The following is a 22,514-nucleotide window of genomic DNA, read 5'->3' on the forward strand; positions in this document are numbered from 1 at the left end:
CCTCTCTCCCGTGGCATGCACCAGCACCCCAGCACAGGGACACTGAGACCTGAGCATGGGGGCAGAGAGCTGAAGGATGGGATGAGCTGATGGCAGTGCAGATTCAGAGCCCTTTGGCTAAAGTGCCAGGGCAGCCCCATGGGGAAGCAAAGCCAGTAACACAGGAGTCTGTGTAACATCAGGCAGTTCCCGGATTGGCCCAGCACAAGAGCCACCAGAGCAGGGACAGGTGAACCAAGGGTGCTGGTGAGCAGTGGAGCAAAGAGAGAACTCACGAGAGGGAGAGGGTGAGGTGGAAGCGCTGGCGCAGGCCGCGGAACATGACGAAGGAGCGCGGCGGGAAGGAGCGCGTGGACACCTGGCAGAAGGGCGCCTCGAAGCCGCCGGCCGGGCACTGGCAGCGGAAGCCGCCGTCGGCGCCGTCGGTGCAGGTGCCGCCGTTGCGGCACACGCCGGGCACGCAGCGCCCCGCTCGGCTGTCCACCTCACAGTTCTCGCCTGCAGGAGCAAGGCCACAGCTCGGGACACGAACACAGCAGCCACCGTGTGCTCCTTGTCCTGGGAATGCCAGACCTCAGCCTTCAGGACAGGGCAGCCGTGGAGCAGCTGGGGGCCAGTGCAGGGTATGGCAACCCAAGTGTTAGCCAGGTGTTCCCCACAGTAGCCAGTGAGCAACCACTGCCAGCCCAGCATGAGCCGCTGGGCTGGGTGTGATGCCAGGTCTGGCTGAAGGGGCAACTTTGGATCCAGAACAGCATGGGAATGTAACAGGAGGGCACTGGCCACAGCTGGGCTGCTGCACAGTCCCAAGAATGGAGAAGCAAACCAGGGAAGTCCTGGTAATGCTGAGAGTGCCTCCTTGGGCTCTGCCATCACACAAACCTTGGACAGGCATCTCAGTCCTGTCTCTGGAGTGTGGGGACAGCCCAGTGCTGTCAATAGCTATAGAAGTAGCACCCATGTCACCAGGAGCTTCCAAACACTGCATGCAAATGGAGCCACATGGGGAACAACAAACACCCTGGCACCTTGCTGGCATGGGTAACACGGATGGCCCATACCAGCTCAACAGCACAGGGCATCTGCCAGCCCCTTTTCCTGTTCTGTCCCCACAGAACCCAGGGAACCATTCAGCTGAAGTCCTACGCCCCAGGCCCTGCTCCCATTACTTGCTCCGTGATACACAAGGAGGATGAGAAGACAGCATGAAGTGACAGGCAAATGAGCTCATTAACCCTTCTGCTAATGGCTGTTCACACTTCAAATGCTGGAGGTTAATTACCACTGCCTCTGCTTATCTCACCAGGAGCCACCTACAGAAGAGCTGCAGGCAGCCATCTGCTGCCATGCTCCCTCCCGACAGCGAGAGCAAGGCAGGGGATCCCTCCTCAGTAGCCAGAGGCCAACCCCCTCATCTCCCAGTTGCCAGTTCTCCACAGTCTGTTGAGAACTTGTGGCAATAAGACACTGGCTGGACTGTGAATTCCCCTGCCAGCCCCCCCAGCTAGGGCTAGATTTGCCTGGATCAGATCCTGCCTGGTGGAGCACCTGGGCCCAGCCTGCCCTTCTGTTCTGGGTGGGCTGCAGCTTAGCCACTGCACATGGGGCCAGTGTGGCTCCACACCTCTGCCAGACCAGCTGAAGGCTGGCTCAGGCTGAAACCAGCAGATGGACTCTGATGGCCCCAGAGCCCATCACCCTTCCTAGCACAAGGCACAGCTGAGAAACCTCCTGTGTCCCAGCCTAGCAGAGGCTAGCTCAGTCCTCCTGCTCTGTGAGAAGGGGTGGAAAGTGATAGCCAAGGTCCCCAAGAGTCCTCCACACCAACTCCCTACAAGACAGATTTCTATGGCAACCTCAGCCCTGCACATGCAGCACCATGGAAACACAGAGAGCTGGGAGCAGAGCTGGGAGCAGAGCCGGGCCTGTGCAGGCACGGCGAGGCTCTGGCACCCACTGCCCTGGTGGGAAGGGCACCTGCCATGGTGACACCCCACGCCTGTCCCAGGGCCCAGCCCAGCTCACCGCTGAAGTGCTGCCGGCAGACACAGGTGTAGCCGCCCTCCCTGCGGGTGCAGATCCCCCCGTTGAGGCAGGGGTTGGAGTAGCACAGGTTGATCTCCGTCTCGCAGTAGTCCCCGGTGAAGCCCTGGGGACAGCGGCACCGCAGGCCGGCGATGGGGTGAATGGGCCGGAAGAGCGTGGAGTGGGAGGCGATGAACGGGGCGGAGCTGTCGAACTTGAGCACGGAGATGCACTTCATGTAGTTCTGGCAGGGCTCCCGCAGGCACACGTTGTCATCGAAGGGCAGCACCTCCAGCATGGAGGTGCCCGTCAGCACCATGCGCTTCATGTAGAGCTGCTCCTGCAGCTCCTCCGAGCTGAAGTAGCGCCCGCCCCGCGGTGCCAGCGCCGAGAAGCTGACGTTGAGCACCGTGCCGCCCACGTCCGTGTCGTTCTGGATGTTGAAGATGAAGATGTCCTCCTTGGGCGTCGCGAGCACGGTGGCCACTCCTTCCAGGAAGGAGGAGAGCAGTGGGGACAGGAAGCGCTCCTGCCACATGTTCTCCAGGCGCACGGTGATGCTGTTGGCCAGCATGTCCTCCGTGATGATGATCACCCGCAGCACGCACTGAGCTGTCACGCTGTGGATCCCGTCTGTTGGGGAACAGGAACACGCTGCAGCTCTCTGCCTCCCAGCCCAGGGCAGAGCCCTGCAGCCCAGTGTGGCCCCCAGAAGGACTGAGTCCTTGGTAAGGAAGCCTGGAGCCACAGTCCCAGAGCGCAGCAGGGGCCACCTGGGATGGAGAGGGAGTGGCTGGTGTGGCTGCACCTTCTCCTCCCCATCAGGCTCTCCACTGAAATAACTCTCAGGTTTTCTCCTTGTCCTGGATCTCGGCAGCAAACTGAGCTCTCAGGAACAAAGGTGCTCAGGAACAGAAGGAAGTCCCAGCAGGAGGTTTGGCAAACACAGGAGATGATGCCAGGGCCTGGGGTATTTTGCTTCCCTGCTGTGCCCTGTCTGCCTTCCCCACGCTGCCTTTTCCTGTGCTCTCCTCCTGTCATTTCCTTCCTCTCTCCTCCAGGCTCTCCCAAGCTTTTGTGCTGGTCTCCCTGCTTCCCCCCTTCTCACCATCTGCTCTGCATCTCTTCCTCTCTCAGCCCATCTCTGGTTTGTTTAATTCTCTTTAATCTCTATTTTCCTTGGAAACAAACTCCTTTCCTTTGGGATCCCGCACCACATGAGCAATCTCCCAGGCAGGAGCAGAGGAGCAGGCAGCGACACTGGAGCATGCCTGCCTGCTCTCTCCCAGGACCTTGGCCAGCAGCAGCAGCAGCAGCTCACCCACCACACATCGGGGGCACTCCCAGCCAGCAGCTCAGGCAGCACAGCACAGCCCAAATGCACAGTGCTGCAGCCTCCATCCTGGCACATCTGTGATCATGGTCCTCTGCCTCACCCTCTTACCCAGCTCCTGGAGAACCAATGGATCCTGATACCCCAGGATACTCCACACACCTCTGCTAGCAGCTTTGGCCAGGGCAGCCAGCTGGGAGAAGCCTGTCTGCTGAACTCCAGGAGGTTACCTCCTGTCACCTGGTTCTCTCCTTTTGGGCCTCCAGCACAGGCTCCACCAGGCAGACCCACACTTCAGCATGGCAAGGCAAGACTGTGCCAACCTTGGTGGCCCCAGAAATGCTTGATGGGGCTCACTGAGAACCTCATTGCTCTTGAAATGAAGCAATTCCAGCCTATTGCCAGCACCCCAACACTGGTGCCCCATGGGTATTAGCAGCACACAGCTCTCACCTGCTGTTCCCATCTCCCACCCCACATTCACCTGAGAGCCTAAAACTCCTTGGAAAACTGGCTCTCCCTCATCATACCAAGACAACAGTTACATGAGCACACCCCAGCAGTGACTCCCATGACTAATCCTGGATCCCAAGTCTTGCTGTAACCTTCCCTATGTGCTTCACCTCCTCCAGCCCAGTGCAAGGAGGCACACGGAGGATTCCTGGCACCCCACTCAGCCCCATCCCTGACGAGGATCAGCTGTGCAAATGCCAGCCACTCGTCCCTCATCCATGCCCCAGCTCCAAGCCTCACACATAAAGCTGCCTTTACTGTTTTTCCCTTCTCATAGCTGCTGTGCTGCAAAGCCTTTTCATTTCCCTCAGCTCTGTTTGAAGTTTGCAGTGCAGGAGGATTTACAAATTGAAACATCTCCCTTTCTTCCACCTCTCTCTTCTACTCTTCAGAAAGTGAAAGCTTTAGTGACCCTGCAAAGTCCTGCACATGCAGCAGCCTGTGTGCCAGGACTGGTGCTCTGGAGATAAGGCTGGCTCCAGGCTGGGGAAGCAGCATGCCAGAACAGTCACCCAGGAGCTAATCTCCTGGAGGAAAGGGGGGTGCTTCTCTCTGAAGTCAAACTGCTCCCACCCCATATGGAGGCAAGGTGAAAAAGCACTCCTGTGTGTGACATCCTGCCCACTCTGGCACAGAGGACAGCATGAACAGCAGCAACAAAAACAGCTCCATTCAGCATGTGCTTGGACATGCCAGGGTATCTAGATCTGTCTGGGCTCAGGGCAAGGAACCAGCATCATCACCTGCATTCCCCAAGGCACATTCTCTCTGCAAGAGGCTTGTGGGGTACAGACACCACCCAGACCTTGGGAGGAACAAGTGTGAGGAAAGCCACAAGTCCCACTTTGCATTAGATGCTCACCAAGCCACCATCAACCTGACAGCTGTCCCAGGAGCTGGACAGCTGCCTCTCCTCTCCCTCTCCCTCTCCTTCTCCCTCTCCTCGTTGGAGGGTTCCTGATGCCTTTGGCACTGCCCAGCCCAGGGCAGGAAAGCCAAGCATCCCTTTCCTGGTTCCCCACAGCCCTCCCAGTAAGCTCCCCTCTAGCGCTGTCTCACCTCAGCATCACACCCAAGGCTGCCTCCTCCCTCCAAGCAGAGGGAAGCAGATGGTTAAGAGAATGACCCACTGCAAATGGGGAAAGAAAAAAAAATAAAGCTACCAGAAGAAAGCCCAAAGCTGGCTGGAGGCACTGACCCCCCATGGGAGGCATTTTAATCACGAATGCTCAGCCATTCTGATTAAATCCTGTGGCTGGAGAGCTGATGCCTGGTGAATATTCATGCAACAGAGTTAGAGTCCTAGAAACACAGCTACAGGGAATGGAGCAAGGAAAAGGGACAAGGGATTAACCCTTGTACTGGACAGCATTGGGCCAATGTGTTTGCAACTCCAAGACTGACAATAATCAGCTTCAAAGGCAACAAAGAACTCCATGTCCTCTTCTGAGTGGTAGCAACAGTGTCCAAGAGAGCAAAAGCCACTATTCTGACTGCAATGGCCACTCCAGAAACAGCAAGGGTGCTCTGGGGACAGACAGAGTAGCTTTCATGTTTGCAGGTAAGGAACAGTAAAACATTTCCAGACAGAGAAGTCAGGAAAAGAGATGGGTATCGGTATGGTGAGCATTCCTCACCATTGCTGAAGGGCTTTGGCAGACATCTCAACATTTTGGTAATACTTTACCAGGTAAGAGACCCTGAAAGTAAATCAGGCTCCCATCACCCAGCACAGAAGATCAATGTCATTCTCCTGCAGCTGAGCCTCCACACTTGCCACCAAGCCCAGACAAACCAGTCTGAAATGGTTTAAAGTCAATGATGTCAGTCTCTTACACTGCCCTGATTTCACAGTGCTGCTGGCCATGGACAGCTCCTCCATCCCACTCTCCTGCATCCTCAGCAGCCAAGAGCAGATTTTAGCAGAGGTGTCCATACACCCATGAGAAGCTGAGGTCAGTTTCGAGCTATCAGTCCCGCTGGAAAGGCACTGATTTGTTCTGCCTCCTACAAGAGGCTGTGCTTAGATACACACAGCTCACAGGCAGGCAAAACAGCCCCTTGCCCTGTGCTTTAGGGGAATTCAGCCTCCCTCACATGCACCATAAAGGCAGGGAAGCCACTCCCTCCTAGAATGCTGACCCTTGGGGCACCCACGCAGGTGCTACAGCTGCCCTCCAGCAGCAGGAAGGTGCTGTGCCAGGGCACAGGGTCCGGGCACACAATGCAGCCGGGTCTGAAGCCCTGCTGCCAGCTCTGCACACACCACAGCACGGGGCTGGGGAGCTGCCAGCTGGGCGGGGGGCTTCCAACAACAAAGCCTCAAAAACCAAACTAGACTTCCACCTCCACAGCCAATATAAAAGCCAACAAAAGGCACATTTTCCAGCATCTCACTTCCCTCACCAGAACAGCTCTTCCCCTTCCATCTTCTCCCCTCCTCCTCGAGCACACCTCTCCCATTCTCCCTTCCCGCTGGAAGATGACGACATTCTAATTGCAAGGGCCCCCTTGCCACGAGGCGGCTCAGACAGGACTTCAGGATGTGATTGTCTCCTGCCTTTGTGCAGGGTTAAGTGTGTAAGGAGGCAGGGCTCGCATAAACATAGTGGGGCAGAAGCTGGAAAGGTCAGAACCACCCCCACCTCCAGCAACGGGCATGTGCTGCCTGCAGCCGCTCTCGGCCGCCCTGCGGCTACAATTAGCCCCACAGAGCCCCAGCCCACTGCCAGGCTGCTGCTGCTCACACAGCATCGCCTTGAACAGGTCTCCTTTTAAAGCCCTCGCTCCATCGTTTGAAAGAGATGCTCTTCTCACAGAATAAGCCGGATGGAGAGAGCTGAAAGGGAAGGCAGCTGGTGGCGGATGGTCAGGGGAGCATCCCAGTGCAGAGCCTGGCTCCCCAGGCACTGCTGGCCATCCAGTGCTTGGCCCCTCCAGAGAGGGCTCCCTCCCTCCCTCCCTCCTGCAGCCGCTCCATGGTTCAGCAATGGACAGATGCCTCCATTTCACATCATGCATCCACCAGCTAAGAAAGGCTAGTGCTGAAGGCAAAGCTCAGGCTCTGCCAGCTCCAGCTCCAAACCCTGCCTGCTTACAGGCGAGTTCCTAGGTCTATCTTTGTCCTGTCTAGCTGGGCTAGGGCGCACCCCAACATCCCACAAAGCCACCCCTAGCTACCGCTAGCACCTGCATTTGTATACTCCAACAACACACTATGCAAGAGTTCCAGGCACTGAACTCAGGTTTGTCACAGCTGTCCCTGCAACACTAAGTTGGCTGCAGAAAGATGGTACTAGGCTCTAGAAGCCATCCTGCAAAGGAAGTGTTGGCAGATGCCACAGCCAGAATCCGGACTGAACAGTTTACTACTGGGTGTTTGAGGTTTCCCTCTGCACTGAGCTCAGTCCCTCCCTCCTGTGCAGAGCCAGGGAAGCACTCAGTCCCGGCAGAGAGACGAGCTACCTGGGCTTGGGAGCAAAGCAGTGTACCAGCCCCTGGGCCAGCAGCCTGGCCATCCTGTGAACTGCCTCCTTCCTAGGCACACCCTATGGCACACAACACAGTCTGGCTGGCCACCTCCAAAGGTGCCTCACCAGCATCCAGAAGTGATCTCACAGCTCAGTAACGATGCTTTGTTCTTGCAGACCATTTCCAGCCTTGGCCCCAACAGCCTGCCTCCCATGCCAGCCTGCACACCACTCCAGCAGCAGTATTCTCTGATTGGAATGGACTCCAAATCCAAATCTTGTTACCAGTCCCCAACCCAACCCCCAGTGCACAATGGGCTTCCCCAGAGTCCCCCAAACATACTGTACTGAAGATTTAATGATCTTCACTCCCTACCTGTGACAGTCACCAGCATGGAGGCCACAAGCGGACGGTTGTTGTCCAGCTTACGGCTCAGCCTCAGCTCCCCGCTCGACTGATTTACAATCAACAAGTGCAGTTCATTTCCCCGCTCAAAGGTGTAGAAGAGGTGGTCAGATGCATCTGGGTCATATGCTGGGACCTTCCCTATGACCCCCGAGGGAAAGGTGTTGGACTTATTGGACACATAGTTATTGAACAGGATTTGGAAGTTCTTCAGAACAGGGCTGTTGTCATTCTGGTCAATGAGTTTGATGTGGACTGTAGCTCTGCTGACCAGAGGGGCAGAGGTGGCCTGCACTACAATCACATATTCGGGTTTTGTCTCATAATCCAAGTCTATTAAGGCTGTGAGCTCCCCAGAAAAGATGTCCATCTGGAATATCTCAGGGATGTTGCCTTCCACAATTTGGTACATGATCTGGGCATTGGGTCCCTCATCCGGGTCAACAGCTGTGATCTGGGCCACCACAGAGCCTACGATGCTGTTCTCCTTAACCAAGACCTCAAACTCCTCAGCAGGAAAGACAGGGGCATTGTCATTCACATCCTGAATGGTAACCTGGATGTGGACAGGGGTTCGCTGAGGAGGGATGCCCCTGTCCACGGCGTAGGCAGTCAGCTCATAGACAGGAACGTTCTCGCGGTCCAGCCGGCGCACGGTGCGGATGATCCCTGACGTGGGCTCTATGGTGAAGTCTCCATCGCCATCCTCCCCGTTCTGGAAGGTGTACTGCACTCGCCCGTTGGTGTGGGCATCCCGGTCCGTGGCAGAGATCTGGAGCACGCTGGTGAAGGGAGGTGCATCCTCAGAGATCATGCCTTGGTAATGAGGGCTGACAAACTGGGGGGCATTGTCATTAACATCATTCACCATGATTTCAACATAAGTGGTGTCTGCCTTCTGGGGGATCCCATTGTCCTTGGCAGTGATAGCCAAAGTGTACGTGACCTGGTCCTCATAGTCCAGCTGTGCCTGGAGAGTGATGGCTCCAGAGTCCGGATCAATACGAAACTGAGGGACGCTGTCTTCCAGGTAGTACGTGATGCGGGCGTTTTCGCCCACGTCATCATCCGTGGCACTGATCACCACCACGGTGCTGCCCACAGGCCGGTCCTCGTTGATGCTCACAGAGTAGTGGGCGCTCTGGAACACCGGCCGGTGCGTGTTGGCATCGGTGATGTTGATGTGGACGTGGCAGTTGTCACGCAGGGTGCGATCGGAGGCTGTCACGGTGAGCACATAGCGCCTCTCCTGCTTGTAGTCCAGCGGCAGAGACAGGGTGATGAGCCCCAGCCCACCCTGCGTGCTGATGGAGAAGCGGTTCCGCGTGTTGCCCCCCGTGATCTGGTAGGTAATGGCACTGTTCACGTCCCGGTCCACCGCCGTGACGCTGAGCACGCTGGTGCCCACAGCTGCGTCCTCGTTCAGGCGGATGAAGTATTCCTTCTGGGTGAACTCGGGGCGGTTGTCGTTGACATCCATGACAGTAATGGTGACGCTGGCTGAGGCGGATAAAGATGGAGAGCCATGGTCACGAGCCTCTACCCCAAAAAAATAGTGCTCGACCGATTCCCGGTCCAAAGGCCCGCTGACTGTGATCCACCCCGTGGCACTGTTCACCACAAAGGGTGTGTCAGCTGAGACCCCTGTCAGTTTGTACTCCAGGCGTGAGTTCTCACCGTAGTCTGCATCCACGGCCTGGATGTGGATGACAGAGTGGCCAAGGGGAGCATTCTCCAGGACGGAGATTTGAAAAGGGGTGCTGACAAAAATGGGGGCATGGTCATTGATGTCCACCACCTGGATGCTCACCATGCCAGTGTTGTTAGAAAGAGGAGGACGCCCCGCATCCTGAGCTCGGATCCTCAGGGCGTACTCCCGCTCCACCTCAAAATCCAGGGGGGCCACTACCTGTATTTCCCCAGTGACACTGTCAATGGAGAACTGGCCCCGACTGTTCCCACTGATGATGTTGTAGTGCACCAGCGCGTTGTTGTCCTTGTCCAGGTCTGTGGCGGTGACACGCAGGATCTCGGTGTGGGGCCGTATGTCCTCCCTCACTTGGACAATGTAGCGCTTCTCGCTGAACTGGGGGATGTTGTCATTCTCATCAAGGACCGTGATGTAGACCTTGACAGTGGCGGAGCGGGGCCCCGGCTCCCTGCCCTGGTCGCTGGCTTCCACCACCAGGGAGTACTTCTCCATCTTCTCCCTGTCCACCGGCCCGCTGGTGGTGATGAGGCCGGAGCGGGGATCAATCTCAAAGACGTCGAAGGCAGCCCGTTCATTGACGAAGCGGTAGCGGATGTTGGCATTGGGCAGGGAGTCGACGTCGGTGGCCCGCAGCTGCAGAATGGGGTATCCCTCCTCCACGTTCTCCCGGATGGTTTCCCGGTACTCGCCCTGCTCGAAGACGGGGTCGTGGTCGTTGCGGTCAGCCACGGTGATGGCCACCATGGTGGTGGCGGAGAGCCGCGGCGCGCCGTGGTCCGTGGCCGTCACTCGGAAGTAGTGCAGGTCCATGCTCTCGCGGTCCAGGGCCTGCGTGGTGGAGATGAGCCCGGCCCGCGGGTCGATGCTGAACAGGTCCCGCGAGCGGCTGTTCATCAGCGCGTCCATGGAGTACACCAGCCGCCCCGCCTCGCCCCCGTCGGGGTCCTGGGCCGCCACCGCCACCACCGCCGTCCCCGCCGGCTGGTTCTCCGCCACCTCCGCCTGGTAGTTGTACTGGGGGAACAGCGGGTGGCGGTTCGGGGCCGCGCGCCGGGCTCGCCGCCCCGGGGCCGGCGCCGGGACCGAGGGCAGCGGGCGCGGCTGTGCGGCGCGGGGCGGGCAGCGCGGCGGGGAGCGGCGGCGCGGCGCCGGGGGCAGCCCGGGGGGCACGGCCGCGGCCCGGCACGGCACGGCGGCGGGACAGCCCCAGCGGCCCGGCGGGCCCCAGCCTGCCCGCGGCGGCGGCGGCGCGGCAGCCCCCAGCCCGGAGGGGAACAAAGGGAGCAGCAGGAGCGGTAGCAGCACCAGCAGCAGCGGCGGCGGCGGCGGCTCCCGGTGGCGGCGGCGGCGGCAGGAGCGGCTCGGGGCGGCCACCGGCTCCTCCGCCGCTGCCATGGTGCCTCGGCGGCCGCCGCCCGGCCCGGGCGCACGGCGATGGGCTCGGCGCCGCCCCCGCTCGCGCCGGCGATGGCCGCCCCCTGCCCCACCACCGCCGCCACCGCCACTGCCGCCGCTGCTGCCGGGGGTGGTGGCGGCTCCTCCCGCAGCCCCAACATGGCTCCCGCCGCCCCGCCCCGCCGCGCCCCCGCCCGCCCTGCGCCGCCATCTTGAGCCGGGCGGGCGGGCGGCCGTGTGGGCTCTGTGCTGGGGTGGGAGCTCTGTATGGCGGCTGATGCTCCGTGCCGCGGGACGTCCGGTCCCTGCGGAGCTGAGCCGCTGTCGGGCCCGGAGCGGGCTGTGCCGCCCGCAGTGAGTACCGGGGGCTCCGCGCCGCCGGCACGGTCTGTGCGCGGGGCTGCACCGGCCGGGTCCGGTGAGCGGCGCCCGGAGCCTCCCTGAAAAAAGCGCCGGGCCCGCGGACACCGGCACACCGCGCACACCTGCTGAGCCCAGCGAGCCGCTGCGGACCTGCCCGCGCCGCCGGTGCCACCGGCAGTGTCCCCTGGGCCCGGCTGTGCCCTCGGCCGCTGCCCTGCGCCCACACAAAGGGGAGGCGGGCAGGGCCGGCGCTGGGGCAGGGAGCGCTGCCGTGCCTTGGCAGCCCCGCGGCGCCTTCACTCCCCCGTGCCCGTCTGGAAGTAGAACACGTTGGGCTGCAAGGATGGGTTTTACTGTGTGAATGAGGACGGGCTTCCCTGTGCCCTGCTCTTCCAGGAGGTGCGAGTGGTGTCGCAGCCCCTGCTACCGCGGCTCCCCACCCATGGGCACCCAAGTGCGTGGCACAAATTTAGCTATCCCAACACAGACTCCAACTGCCAGCACTCACAAAGTGTGGCACCATCACTAGAGGGAAAGTTGCAGATTTTGCTTCCTGCATCCTTAATATTAAAAAAGCCCCAAACCAACCCTACATTTTTCCAAGGAAAATCCAGTTTGAGACCCTTGCATTATGGTGATTCATTAATGCATCAGCCTCATAATTTAGTTGTTGGTTTGATTCAATCAACTAATACTTCATCCTTATCCACTGAAGCTCATAACAGGCTTAGGAATAACAGGGTTTAGGTCCTCATTAGTGTTTAACATGCCATGGTAGAGTGACATCCTTGGCCATGTCCTGCTGAAGGAGAGGGCACACTGGGGCAAATACTAGGGAAGAAAGAATCGTGCCATGTGGGAGATAGGGGGAGTTTAGGACGGTGTAGGGAAGGGCAGGGTGTACATAGGACACACTGTGCCTCCATCCAGTGCACATCCCAGATCCAAAGGGGCTGCAAGAGCCTCCTGTGCTGCGGTGCTGGATGGACTGTTGTTCAGGGTGTGTAGGCTGGACAGCAGGCAGACCCCAGTATGCACACCACAGCCAGGCTAGACATTGCTGCCAGCCCTTGCATGGCTTCCAAAACAAACTCACAAATTACCATTGGGATGGATTCACTGGAGGTGGTGCTCCCCTGCTCAGCTGCCACTGCCAGCACTGCAGGAGCAGTGCTCACTCTCCAACACGCTCCCACCCCTCAGGAAACACCACAGGGCTGTGCAAGGTCCCATTGTCCCTTTGCAGAAATCTGCACACTGTTCTGGACAGCACAGGCCATCTGCACAGCAAGGAGGGCTCACAGGAGATGTGTTTGCCCCGTGGCACAGCAGGTCTGGGGACCTCAAGGGAGTCCAGCTGCCACTGTCCTGCTGGTGCCCTCTGCTCCAGCTGTGGCTGGGGCCATGGCATCCCACATGCTGCTGCCACAGCACTGAAGCCTGCTAGCACCGGTGCTTTGCTTCTCTGCTCCATGTTCCAGTGCTCCCCCACTAGCCATGGCCACTACCAGCTCTCACCCAGCTCTGGTTCCACCAATGGTGACAGATGGTCCCCTAGCAATTACTGTTAGTGTAAATGAGGAGGTGGGAAGAGCACATGCTGCCCACTGATGGTTTGACAGCAAGCAGGCTCCCATTCCTAGGGTGGAAACCAAGGAAACACAACACGGGGTCTGCGGCACACCCAGTATGTCCCCAAACCTGGCTAGCCTCATGCTGGTAATTCCCTCCCACACCATCACCCCTGCAGAAGCCAAGGCCTGGCCACCACTGAGGAAGCCACAGGGTGGGCAGAGCAGGCAGGCTTGTCCTTGCCCTGTTGCTTGAGCTGAGCAGGTGTTGTAGGACCATGATGGGAAATACCAGGCAGGCCCTAAAGGGGTAGCCAGTGCACTCAGCCTGTGCCAGAGAGAAGCTCCCCTGGTGCTTACACAATGCTCAGGGCTGACACCCCGTGAGTGTGGATGTCTAAGCCCCTGGAGAAGCCAACATGTTATTATATGAACTTCATGGGATAGGTAATCTGCTGTAGTTAACTCCTCAACCACCACATAACACCTCTGGCTTGGGTGGTCCAGCACCAGCACTGACAGGGCTGTGGCCATACCAGCCATGGGCATACTGTGCTCTCGGGGGATTTATGTTCTCCACTACAGACCCTTAAGCATCCACTTGAGCCCCCTCAGTGCTGTTAGGATAATGCCAGAGCAGCCCTGTCCCTGCACACAGTTCACCCAAGAAACCTCACTTAACATAGGGCAGCTCATCACTCAGGTGCAACAGGAACATGCTGGCTGGATCATACATCACACCTTCTCAAACTGGGGATGTGTAATCAGGAAACCAAATCAGGAGAGAGGCAATACTTTTTAAAAGTAATGAAGGCTTTCAAGTTTATTTGTTCTAATTACCCAGCTGACAGCTTGGGGGAGGAGGAGAAAATTATCAGGGTATTACTGCCACAAAATAGTTGTAATTGAATCATTCCAGACAATAAAGCAGAAGCGCAGGTCACAGGCAACGTATCACTCCCCTCGTGCCAGCCCCCCAACACCCCTCACTGCTGCACCACAATAAAAACACCAATATGAGGAGATGCTGCTCTAATTGTGCCTAATTACAGCCAACAATCCTGAGTGTCTCACCTACACGGAGAGCAGGACCTGCTGAGCAGGCTGGGGACAGTGAGTTTCCATGCTGCAGTTTGATTCCCTGTGATGTGGGAAGGCTTTTCCCTGGGCAGCAGGTGCATCTCTGCCCCTGGACCTCACAGCCAGCTGTCCCCCCAGCTCTTACACCCTTGTCTGTGGTGGCAGCAGGGTGGTGGGGCAGAGGGTGTTATGTGCAGCTGGGATAGGGTGAGCAACCCCACAGACAGCAATGGCTCGGGGATGCCCATGGGAGCCACCAGCTCTGCAGTCTGGGCCCCTGGCAAGCAGAGTCACAGGTCCTGCCACAGCTGGCACAGCAAAGCCTGTGCTGCATCACTGAGGGCAAATGCCAGATGAGCCTCTCACCACAGGAGCAGGTCATGGGCCAACAACAAGCCCCAGCAGCACTGGGAAGCTGAGGTTGGCTCAGGGGCAGCCGTGTGCTGTACAGAGCACTGGGGCACAGGAGAGCCACTATGGGTGGCACAGCCGTGACACTGGCAGCCCTTATGTGTCACGATTGACCCCAGGTATGCAAGTTGTACACTTCAAGGCCACATGCCTGGGGACTTTGGAGGCACAGGCCAAAGAGACAGGAGCTGGGACAGTCCTGGTCCTGCAGGTAGCTGTGTTTGATGACATCCCTGTTTGGAGTGGCACAGCTTGCACGTGGCATTTACACCCCTGCAGGGCTGTGCCCTTGGCCTGGCTGGCTCCCTTGGGACAGAGCCAGGAGCAGAGACCAGCTTCCTGCTGCCAGCATAGTGCTATGCTGTTCTCCCACCACTGACCCCCTGCCATCCCAGGCACCCTAGAGCTGCAGGCACAGCTCAGGTTTGGGAGCACACATCCACAGCCCAAGCACGATTCATTACACTCAATACAGACCATTAAACTCTTCCTTGCCCAGGCTCACTGCCCTGGCAGCTCTGCTGGTAGCCAGCTGAGGCTGCATGGACCGTGTGGGAAGCGAACTGTGAGTCCAGCTCTGCCAAACCTTCCATGTGGAGCAGCAATGCTGGGCAGGCCCCAGGAACGATGGCTGTGCCCCTAGCAAGGGCTGCTGCCCTCCAGCCCTCCTTGTCAGCCAGCAACATGGTAGAAATAGACAAGGCAAGAAGCTGAATGAGGGAAAACAACTGCCTTACCCCCATTTGGAGATCAGGACCCACTGCTTTGCCTCTGGGCAGCAGGCACCCAACCACCCCTGATGCTTTGTGCCCCCACGACAGGATTGGGCAGGCAGGGCTACACTCACAGAAGTCCAGTTTAAGACATTTTTATTCTTCTGCAGGTTACACTTAGTGTTTAAGAAAATACAGGATCCCTTTAGACATTAATACATTTTTACAGGGGAAAAAATAGCTTTCTCTACTAGAGTGGTTATTAAACTTGGGCATTCCCAGGCTAACTTCCTTACCCCCCTTGGCTGCCAGGCCAACCCCCTCTGTTCTCAAAGCATCACTGCCCTGTGGCCAGCCCAGGCCTGCAGAGCTTGTGCCATCCCCTCAAGCTAACAAAAAAACAAAAAAAATTAAAGTAAATACAGTGCCCAGTATTTTCAGTTTCACAGCTCCTACTCTGGCTACTGCAAAATACCACCTGGGGACAGGGAGTGACCACACTGTGCACACAAATATCTAAGACACCCAGGTTAGTGTGTGTGACTATCTGGACCAGGGAAGCAGGTTAATCCCGTTTGCTAGAAACCTAGAGGAAATAAAAATAAGGGTTCCCCACAATTAGCATAGTCACAAACAGCTACTGGACACCAGGCTCACGCTGCCTCTGAGCACTGCCATGGGGACAGGGAGGGCAGCGAGGCAGAGCTACTATGAAGCTCAAGGCAAGAAATGCACACGCTGCACGAACAGAACGTGCCTGCCCAAGGGCAGCCCCTCTGCTCGAGGCAATGCTGCAACAGAGGTGGCAAGTGGCAGCTTCACTTGGCAGGACATGTTCTTGTGCTGTGTCTGGCCAAGGGCTTCCTAAGGGCAGTGTCACCCACGTGGCTCTTACTTCTAGGCTGCCACAGTCTGCAAGAAATTCAGATTTAAACATCACTATAGAAAGCAGATTGAAAAGCAGCTGCTGGGGTAAGACCTCCATGACCCAAGGTGGGCTGCTGCCCAGAGGCAAAGCTGAAGGCTAGGAAGGAGTGAAAGGCTCACTAGACGAGGCGTTAGACAGCGAGCAGCTACTTTCCCTTGGCAGGGCTGCAGCACATTGGCACTAGCAGCAGGAAACAAAACAGATGTTACAAAAGCTTCTTCCAAGCACCAGCGGACTCCACTTGGTCACTGCAGGGAGAGAGACGCACATGGAAAAGAAGTGATACTCTAAGGCAAAGGCCTTTCTCTTCAGGACACCAGTGCAGCTGAACATCCCCCTGTGCTGGCTGCTAAGCCTCCACAGGCTCTCTGCCCTTCCCACTGACACCAGGTGCCCAAATAACTTCTGCTGAGTCTTGCAGGCAAACTGTATGCCAGCGCCCACCCTGCGCCCCCTGCCCCGGGCACCAGGCCCCAGGGGCACCCACACCCTGCCACTGGCGCTTCCAAAGGGCCGGTGAACGCTGTCCCAACCTTAGCCTCACACAGAGGGATGTAAGGTATGAGCTGTACTGGGAGGGAATGGGGAGAAAGTGTCAACAAAAGACATAGTCCATCCAAGTGGTTCAAACTCCAGTCCGAGTTGAGGAGCATTAGCTGGTACCAGAAGAGATTTCTGGGAACTCCTTATAAATCTCCAGGATGATCAGTTTCTCCATCTGGCACTGCTGGTCGTCCTCCTCCTCGCCCAGGATGCGCTGCAGGATGCCCTGCAGGTCAGCGAGGCGGTGCTGGTGCTGCAGATAGGGTGTGGAGCGGATGATGGCATGCATCAGCGACAGATACTCCATCCTCAGCTGCCAAGTCAGAGGGGAGACAAACCACACAGCAAAGTGAAAGAGTGGAAGTGAGATAAGCATGCCAGCCTCCATTACAGCATGAGCACAGGAACAGCTGCTGCTGCACCATCAACCAGAGCACATCTCCAGAGGCACCTGCTTTTCCTCAAGTATCATTAGTAACTATGGAAAACTCTGTTTTTCCCACAGCAAGAGTGCTGCTCCTCCCCTGCCCTTGAACACGTGCACATCCCCTGCCTCTTGCAACACCAAACAAGAGAGATTCCTCCTATTCACAGAGGGTCTCTCTTCCCAAAGATCCCTGGTCAGAAGTGTGCAGACCACCAGAAGCCTGGCAGATCTTTCTTCACATATGCTGGTGTGCCAGGCAGGATAAATTCTCCCTTTCTCCTCAGCTCCCAAGGTTGATTTAAGCACCCAGAAATGTTGTGCCCACCCCAGAACTCCACTACTGCCTGCACCACCAGGCCCCATGAGGGGCCAGGAAAAACACCATTGCTTTGGGCCTGTGCTCCCTTCCCCAGCACCCATGGGTTACTGTGAGCACCTTGTCTCCAGGGGAGAGATCAGCAATCTGCCGCACCAGGATGTCTATCAGGACCATCATGTCTGTGTGATAGAAGATGCTGGCTGTATCCTTGCTGGCAAAGATGTCCTGCAGAAACTTCAGCACTGAGTGTGGTGGCTGAGGCTGATGCTTGAAGATGCTAACTGGATCATCTGGGGGAGGCAGAGAGACTGTGCTGAGCCACACCCTCCCATTGCCCATCTGCTCCATCTTCAGTGCACTTCCCTTCATCAGACCCTTTGGAGAGGAGGCTGCCCTGCCCTCAGCCAGCCACTCCCTGCCCATGGATAGCTTTTGTGCCCAAACACCTCAGTGCCTTGCACAAAGGTGTGTAATCACGATAGCAGCTCTGCAGGCTACCAAGATGAGAGCAAACTCATTATGATTAGCATTAATCACTGTTTATGTTTCACTAACCATCCCAGGTGAGAGCACATTAGCACATTGTTTCTCAGTATCTCCCATTTTTGCTCAACAGCCACCACTCATTTTCTCCCTGGTTTATTAGGAGGGGTCCAATAACCCCTCTGAAAACCCCATCAGAACCTGTACCAAAAACAAGCTTTCACCAGAAACCAGGTTAGTACTGCCCCAGAAGCAAAAAAAGAAACACTTCCAAGTTTAAATGAGACACCACATTCTGTTCTCTAGCAAAACACATCCCTGCAGACTCCAAGAGGGGCTCTGGGCCATGGCAGCTCCCCCAGCAGTTGCCAGGAAGGCAGGCAAAAGAGAAGCATCTTCATTAGGTTGTGGGACCTCTCTTCTCCCAGCTCCTCACTGTAAGGTGATCTCTGCAGGGAATCTGGCAGGGGAAGAGCTAAACAAAGGCTTTGGGGGGAGGCCAGACAGAGGAACACAGGTGCCTGCTGCCCTCAAGCTGATAGAGTGTGGAGATTGTGATTTGCAGCCCCAAAGAGAACTAAAGCCAGAGTAAGGTGAGCTGCATGCATCAGAGGATGGGTTATTTCCAGCAACTCAACTAAATGAGTTCTCTCAGGCAGCAAAGCTCCTGTGCTCCAGAAGGTATTAGAAAGCACAATAGTGGCCTGCAGCACAGGCTGAAAGACCTGGCACTGCTCTTCCTGCAGACATCTCAAGCGTTCCAGCAATCTGCTCTGTAACAGCTCTCCAAGTACACTGGGTTTCACTCCATGCCTGAAGCAGACACAAGGCTAACCCTCTGCTGGCAATTCAGAAATGGAAAGTTCCACTCTAAGCAGCATTTTGGAAGACAAAAGCTCCCTCTGCATCTGTCCCCCAGGGCAGATGTTTGCCAGCACAGGCAGAGGTTTGTGTGCCAGCATACATTGAATCCTCTGCCTGTCCAAGGACAGAAGTGGCCCAGGACCAGCTTTCCTCCCAGACAAGAGCCTTGCCCATGGCAGCTGGTCCGTGCTCTGAGATGAAGCTGATGTGACCCAGAAGTATGGAAATGGCAGCCACTCCTCTCTCTGTAGATGCCACTAGCCATTACCTTATTCCTTGTGCAGCTGCATCCTCAGCAATGCAGACTGTCACCCTCACAAACTCACCAGGAAGCAGCACAGCACAGCCTGAGCTGACTGCTCCTCAGTTACCTGCATTCCTGACATCCTTTCCTGTAAGGAGCATGGGGTTTGTCCCCCCAGTATCTGTGTGCACCCTCTGCCATGCATGTAACAGTGCCACACACACACTCACCTCCTCTGTTCAGCAGAAGCAGCAGCTTCTCTGTGAAAGTCTTGACATTGGAGTGCTTGCTTATTGTAGTCATGATCACACTGTGTTCTGGAACTAAGGAAGAAACCTGTTCAGCATCTCCCTTTGTCTCCTGAAGACCATGGTGATAAAAATACATAATGGGTGTCTCCTATTTCACATTAGTACTCTGGGGACCTTTGAGGAACCACAGTCTATCAGGGCTACAAAAAGTTTCAGGCCACAGAGTGGGTGGGCAGGGAGAAAGAAGGTGAAATAAATCTGGAAACAGCACATGAAAGAAACACTTGTGACTTGGCGCTTTTTCCCTATATCTGATCCATGTGTGGGTTCCTACCTTGCCTGGGAAAATACCTTGCTAAGGCTTTATGTTGACAAACATTACCTGTGCTCACAACCCTCTGCAGCCAAGGGCTTCATTCTTTCATACCTCCTTACTTCCTATCAGCAGTCCCCTTCTGGAACTTAGAGTGTTACAAGTTCTCTTAAGAAGGGTCCCAGGAGCATCCCAGAAAAGTCTTTCCCAGCACTCAGCACTGTGCTATGCAAGGGCACAGTCTGGTTCTAGGAACTGTCCCCTTGCCTGCTCTGGGAGTGATTTGCTGTAAAATACATTAACCCTAGCAGAGCTTATGTGTGTGTGTGTGTGAGTGTGCACATGGAATCACAAACAGCACAGTGTGGCTGTTTCTGTGGCCTGTAATATTTCACAGGCTGCAAAGTGTTTCAGGATCCTGAAGGGCATCAATATAATATGCACTTAGGAGAATTTTTGAACTAATAGTGCACCATTGAACTGCATGATAGATGAACCTTGCAGACATAGGGATAAAAAATTCAATCCACCAATAAGCAATGTGAACATCATTTAACATGTTCTTAGCATCACAGAATAAGTCACTGCTCTTGGCTATGCCCCAGGTGGGCAATAATCCCCAGAAACACACTGCCTGTCTTGCATTACTGCCTAATTACTGCAGCCAGCAAGGATATGGGTGTGGGAAGGGGTAATGAATGAAAGCAGCAGAGATATACTTAATCAGTCTCTGTGCAATCAAATTTCATATGAAATTAGAAAATTTTGCATAAATTTTAATGACGCACAACCCAAAATAACAGGTAAATTACTGGACATATCATTGCTGCTTTATTCTCCCCTCTCTCCAAAAAAAATCAAGGATAATGTAATGAAGCAGATCAGGGGTAAGTAATTAACTAAAGACAATTGGAGCAACAGGTAACTAGGTTAAGGAATGGCCTCTCTTAGCAGGACCTGGAACTACACTCCAATCTTCCAACAGGCTTCAAAATGTGCAGGCAGAGGGAAGGAAGACGCTCTTCCCTAAGGACCTGATCTGCTGTCTGTCCTCATGGAGTTCAGCAGGGCAGGGAGGACAGAGAACAAGGGCAAACAGGGGAGAGCACAGCTCAGGCCAATGCTGAAGGGCCTGGCCTCAACAGCTTGTCACTGAATGAGCTTCAGGCAGTGTGGATAGGGAAGCAGACGCTTTGCCAAGACCCACAGAATGCAGAGGACTTTTGTTCAGAATTGGTATCGAGAAATGCCTACTGAAGCATCTTCTCTCCCAAGTCACCTATGCCTATAAATTAGCCCCACTCATGCTCTGCAAGTACAGCCCAACAGCTCTTTTGATTGGGCACCATGGAAACCCAGTGACAAATCCACTGAGCTGCCCAGAGCTGCAGGGCAGGGGCTCTCAGACTACTTTTTCCTCTAGGGTTTTGCAACATATTTAAACACAGTGTAGTGCCAGAGACTAGGAGAGCTGGTTGGTAGTTACAGCACCATCAAGACCCAGTAAGATTCTCCCTCCCCATTTTTCACACTCTCACTCTAGATCAATGAAATCCTGCCAAGGCAGAGCAGCACCAGTTTAACCTGGAATGTGGAGATTGAAGGCCAGAAGGACGTTGACAAATAAGTCAGGCAGCTGGTCAGTGGTGTCTGAGGGCAGCCCATCCTCAATCACATCCAGCAGGAACTGCACAAACTGAGAGTTGAGATGTTCTGCACAAGGAAAAAGGGGCATTTACAGCACAGTGAAAATAAACCAAACAAGGGACCATCTAAGTCACTTCTCTGTTCTTTTATACTTAAAAACCATTAGTGGAGTGCTAGTATCAGCCTCCAGGAAATGAAGGGCTGTTCAAGTGCACTAGACAGACCACCAAAGCATCTTTGTGTGAGACACAGTGCAGGGGATTGCTGAAATTTGGTACCCCAACTGGCAATTTTTTTTGAGTAAACAAAACACCTAATCCTGCTCTAGCTGTTGCAGAACCAATGCCACCAGTGAAGGCTTCAAGGCAGGAAGAAATTTGTATTCTTGACCACTGGTTTAACTAATCTCTTTAAAAAAAAAATACCCTAATAATCTAGATCATTAGTAATAACCCAGTTTTCAATTCAGCTATTAGGAAAGCTCAGGAGCTCATGCAAATAAGTCCACCTGCAGGAAATAACTGGGTTACACAAAGAGAGAAAAACAGGAGGTGTAGAGGCTCATTACAGGCTCTACTGCACCAGTTTAAATCTTGTACAGGTTTACCTGGTGTTAAGGTAAAGCTGCTGATGAGACACTTATAAAAATCTCTACTGCATTTCTAGGAAAATGAAGCCCAGAATTTCCCAAATACAACATAACCTTGGGAAGAAGTGGGCAGGGCTTTCTGGCTGAAATGAAAGGAGAGAGGTTAAAACAGGGAGAATATTTGCACTTCATTATTGACTGCAATTCCCTTAATCATCTCCATTTTCCCTAAGAGCCTGAACTACAGAGGGCTGCACTATCCTGCTAGAAAAGGGACCAGAAAGAGGCCACATTATGCAGGTGACAGCCTTTTAGTGGGTGTTTGTGCAGGGATCTGGGATCTCAGCTTCATCAGCAGACAGTCTCCAAAGCAAGTGAGAGATCTGTGCTTTTACACAGAGGTAAAAGAGGCCAGAGGTGAAACAAAATGCCACCTAGTCACAGGGATGGGCAAATACGTGTCACTTGCAGCATGGCATGCAGTCCTCCACTGCTCTAACCCAGATTTGTGCTGCTCTTTGGAAATCTGGCATTTCAGCTCATGCTTCAGCTGCCAGGCTCTATCAATCAAGAACAGACCCTACTCTTGCTGGGCCTTCCACTGAGCTGTCTCCCACCCTGACCATCAGGAAAAGTCCTTCCCTGTGTCTGCCAGCGTGCCCCAGACATCCCACCACCACCAGCTCTGCAATGAGCACAATCCACTCTTACCATAGTGGTGATATGGCAGGGGCTCCCCCATGGAGAACATCATGGCCAGCACGAGGGCAGAGTAACACATCTTTTGATGATCTGCAAGACAAAGGTCCTGTCATTAGTTCTTCCGAGGATATGAAACCTTTCCCCAGCTGCAGCTGGGAAGTCTCACATTTAATACAGGCATTTAACACTGATTAGCCTGCTCCTCATTCCTGT

At 55.3% G+C, this 22,514-nt stretch overlaps 2 protein-coding genes across 6 annotated transcripts in view; both read right to left on the reverse strand.

The window, feature by feature from the left end:
• CELSR3 (cadherin EGF LAG seven-pass G-type receptor 3) overlaps positions 1-11,631 on the reverse strand; it is a 31,255-nt gene extending 19,624 nt beyond the window's left edge. For 3 of the 5 annotated variants that reach the window (XM_056501463.1, XM_056501462.1, XM_056501464.1), the window contains exons 1-3: positions 7,718-11,631; positions 2,026-2,658; positions 276-498 (exon numbers count right to left, since the gene is read on the reverse strand). In XM_056501463.1, the coding sequence (XP_056357438.1) occupies positions 276-498; positions 2,026-2,658; positions 7,718-10,853 (3,992 nt within the window). In that variant the 5' untranslated portion in view covers positions 10,854-11,631. The remainder of the gene's footprint in view (positions 1-275; positions 499-2,025; positions 2,659-7,717) is intronic. The other 2 variants (XM_056501461.1, XM_056501460.1) reach the window with 1 other exon arrangement.
• Positions 11,632-15,130: 3,499 nt separating this feature from the next.
• The window catches only part of NCKIPSD (NCK interacting protein with SH3 domain), a 48,623-nt gene continuing 41,239 nt past the window's right edge, over positions 15,131-22,514 (reverse strand). Inside the window, exons 9-13 of the mRNA XM_056501427.1 lie at positions 22,311-22,391; positions 20,948-21,076; positions 19,030-19,122; positions 17,326-17,498; positions 15,131-16,775 (exon numbers count right to left, since the gene is read on the reverse strand). Coding sequence (XP_056357402.1) covers positions 16,572-16,775; positions 17,326-17,498; positions 19,030-19,122; positions 20,948-21,076; positions 22,311-22,391 — 680 coding nt within the window. The 3' untranslated portion in view covers positions 15,131-16,571. The remainder of the gene's footprint in view (positions 16,776-17,325; positions 17,499-19,029; positions 19,123-20,947; positions 21,077-22,310; positions 22,392-22,514) is intronic.

The sequence above is a fragment of the Oenanthe melanoleuca genome, chromosome 12, assembly GCF_029582105.1.
Source record: "Oenanthe melanoleuca isolate GR-GAL-2019-014 chromosome 12, OMel1.0, whole genome shotgun sequence".
NCBI lineage: Eukaryota > Metazoa > Chordata > Aves > Passeriformes > Muscicapidae > Oenanthe > Oenanthe melanoleuca.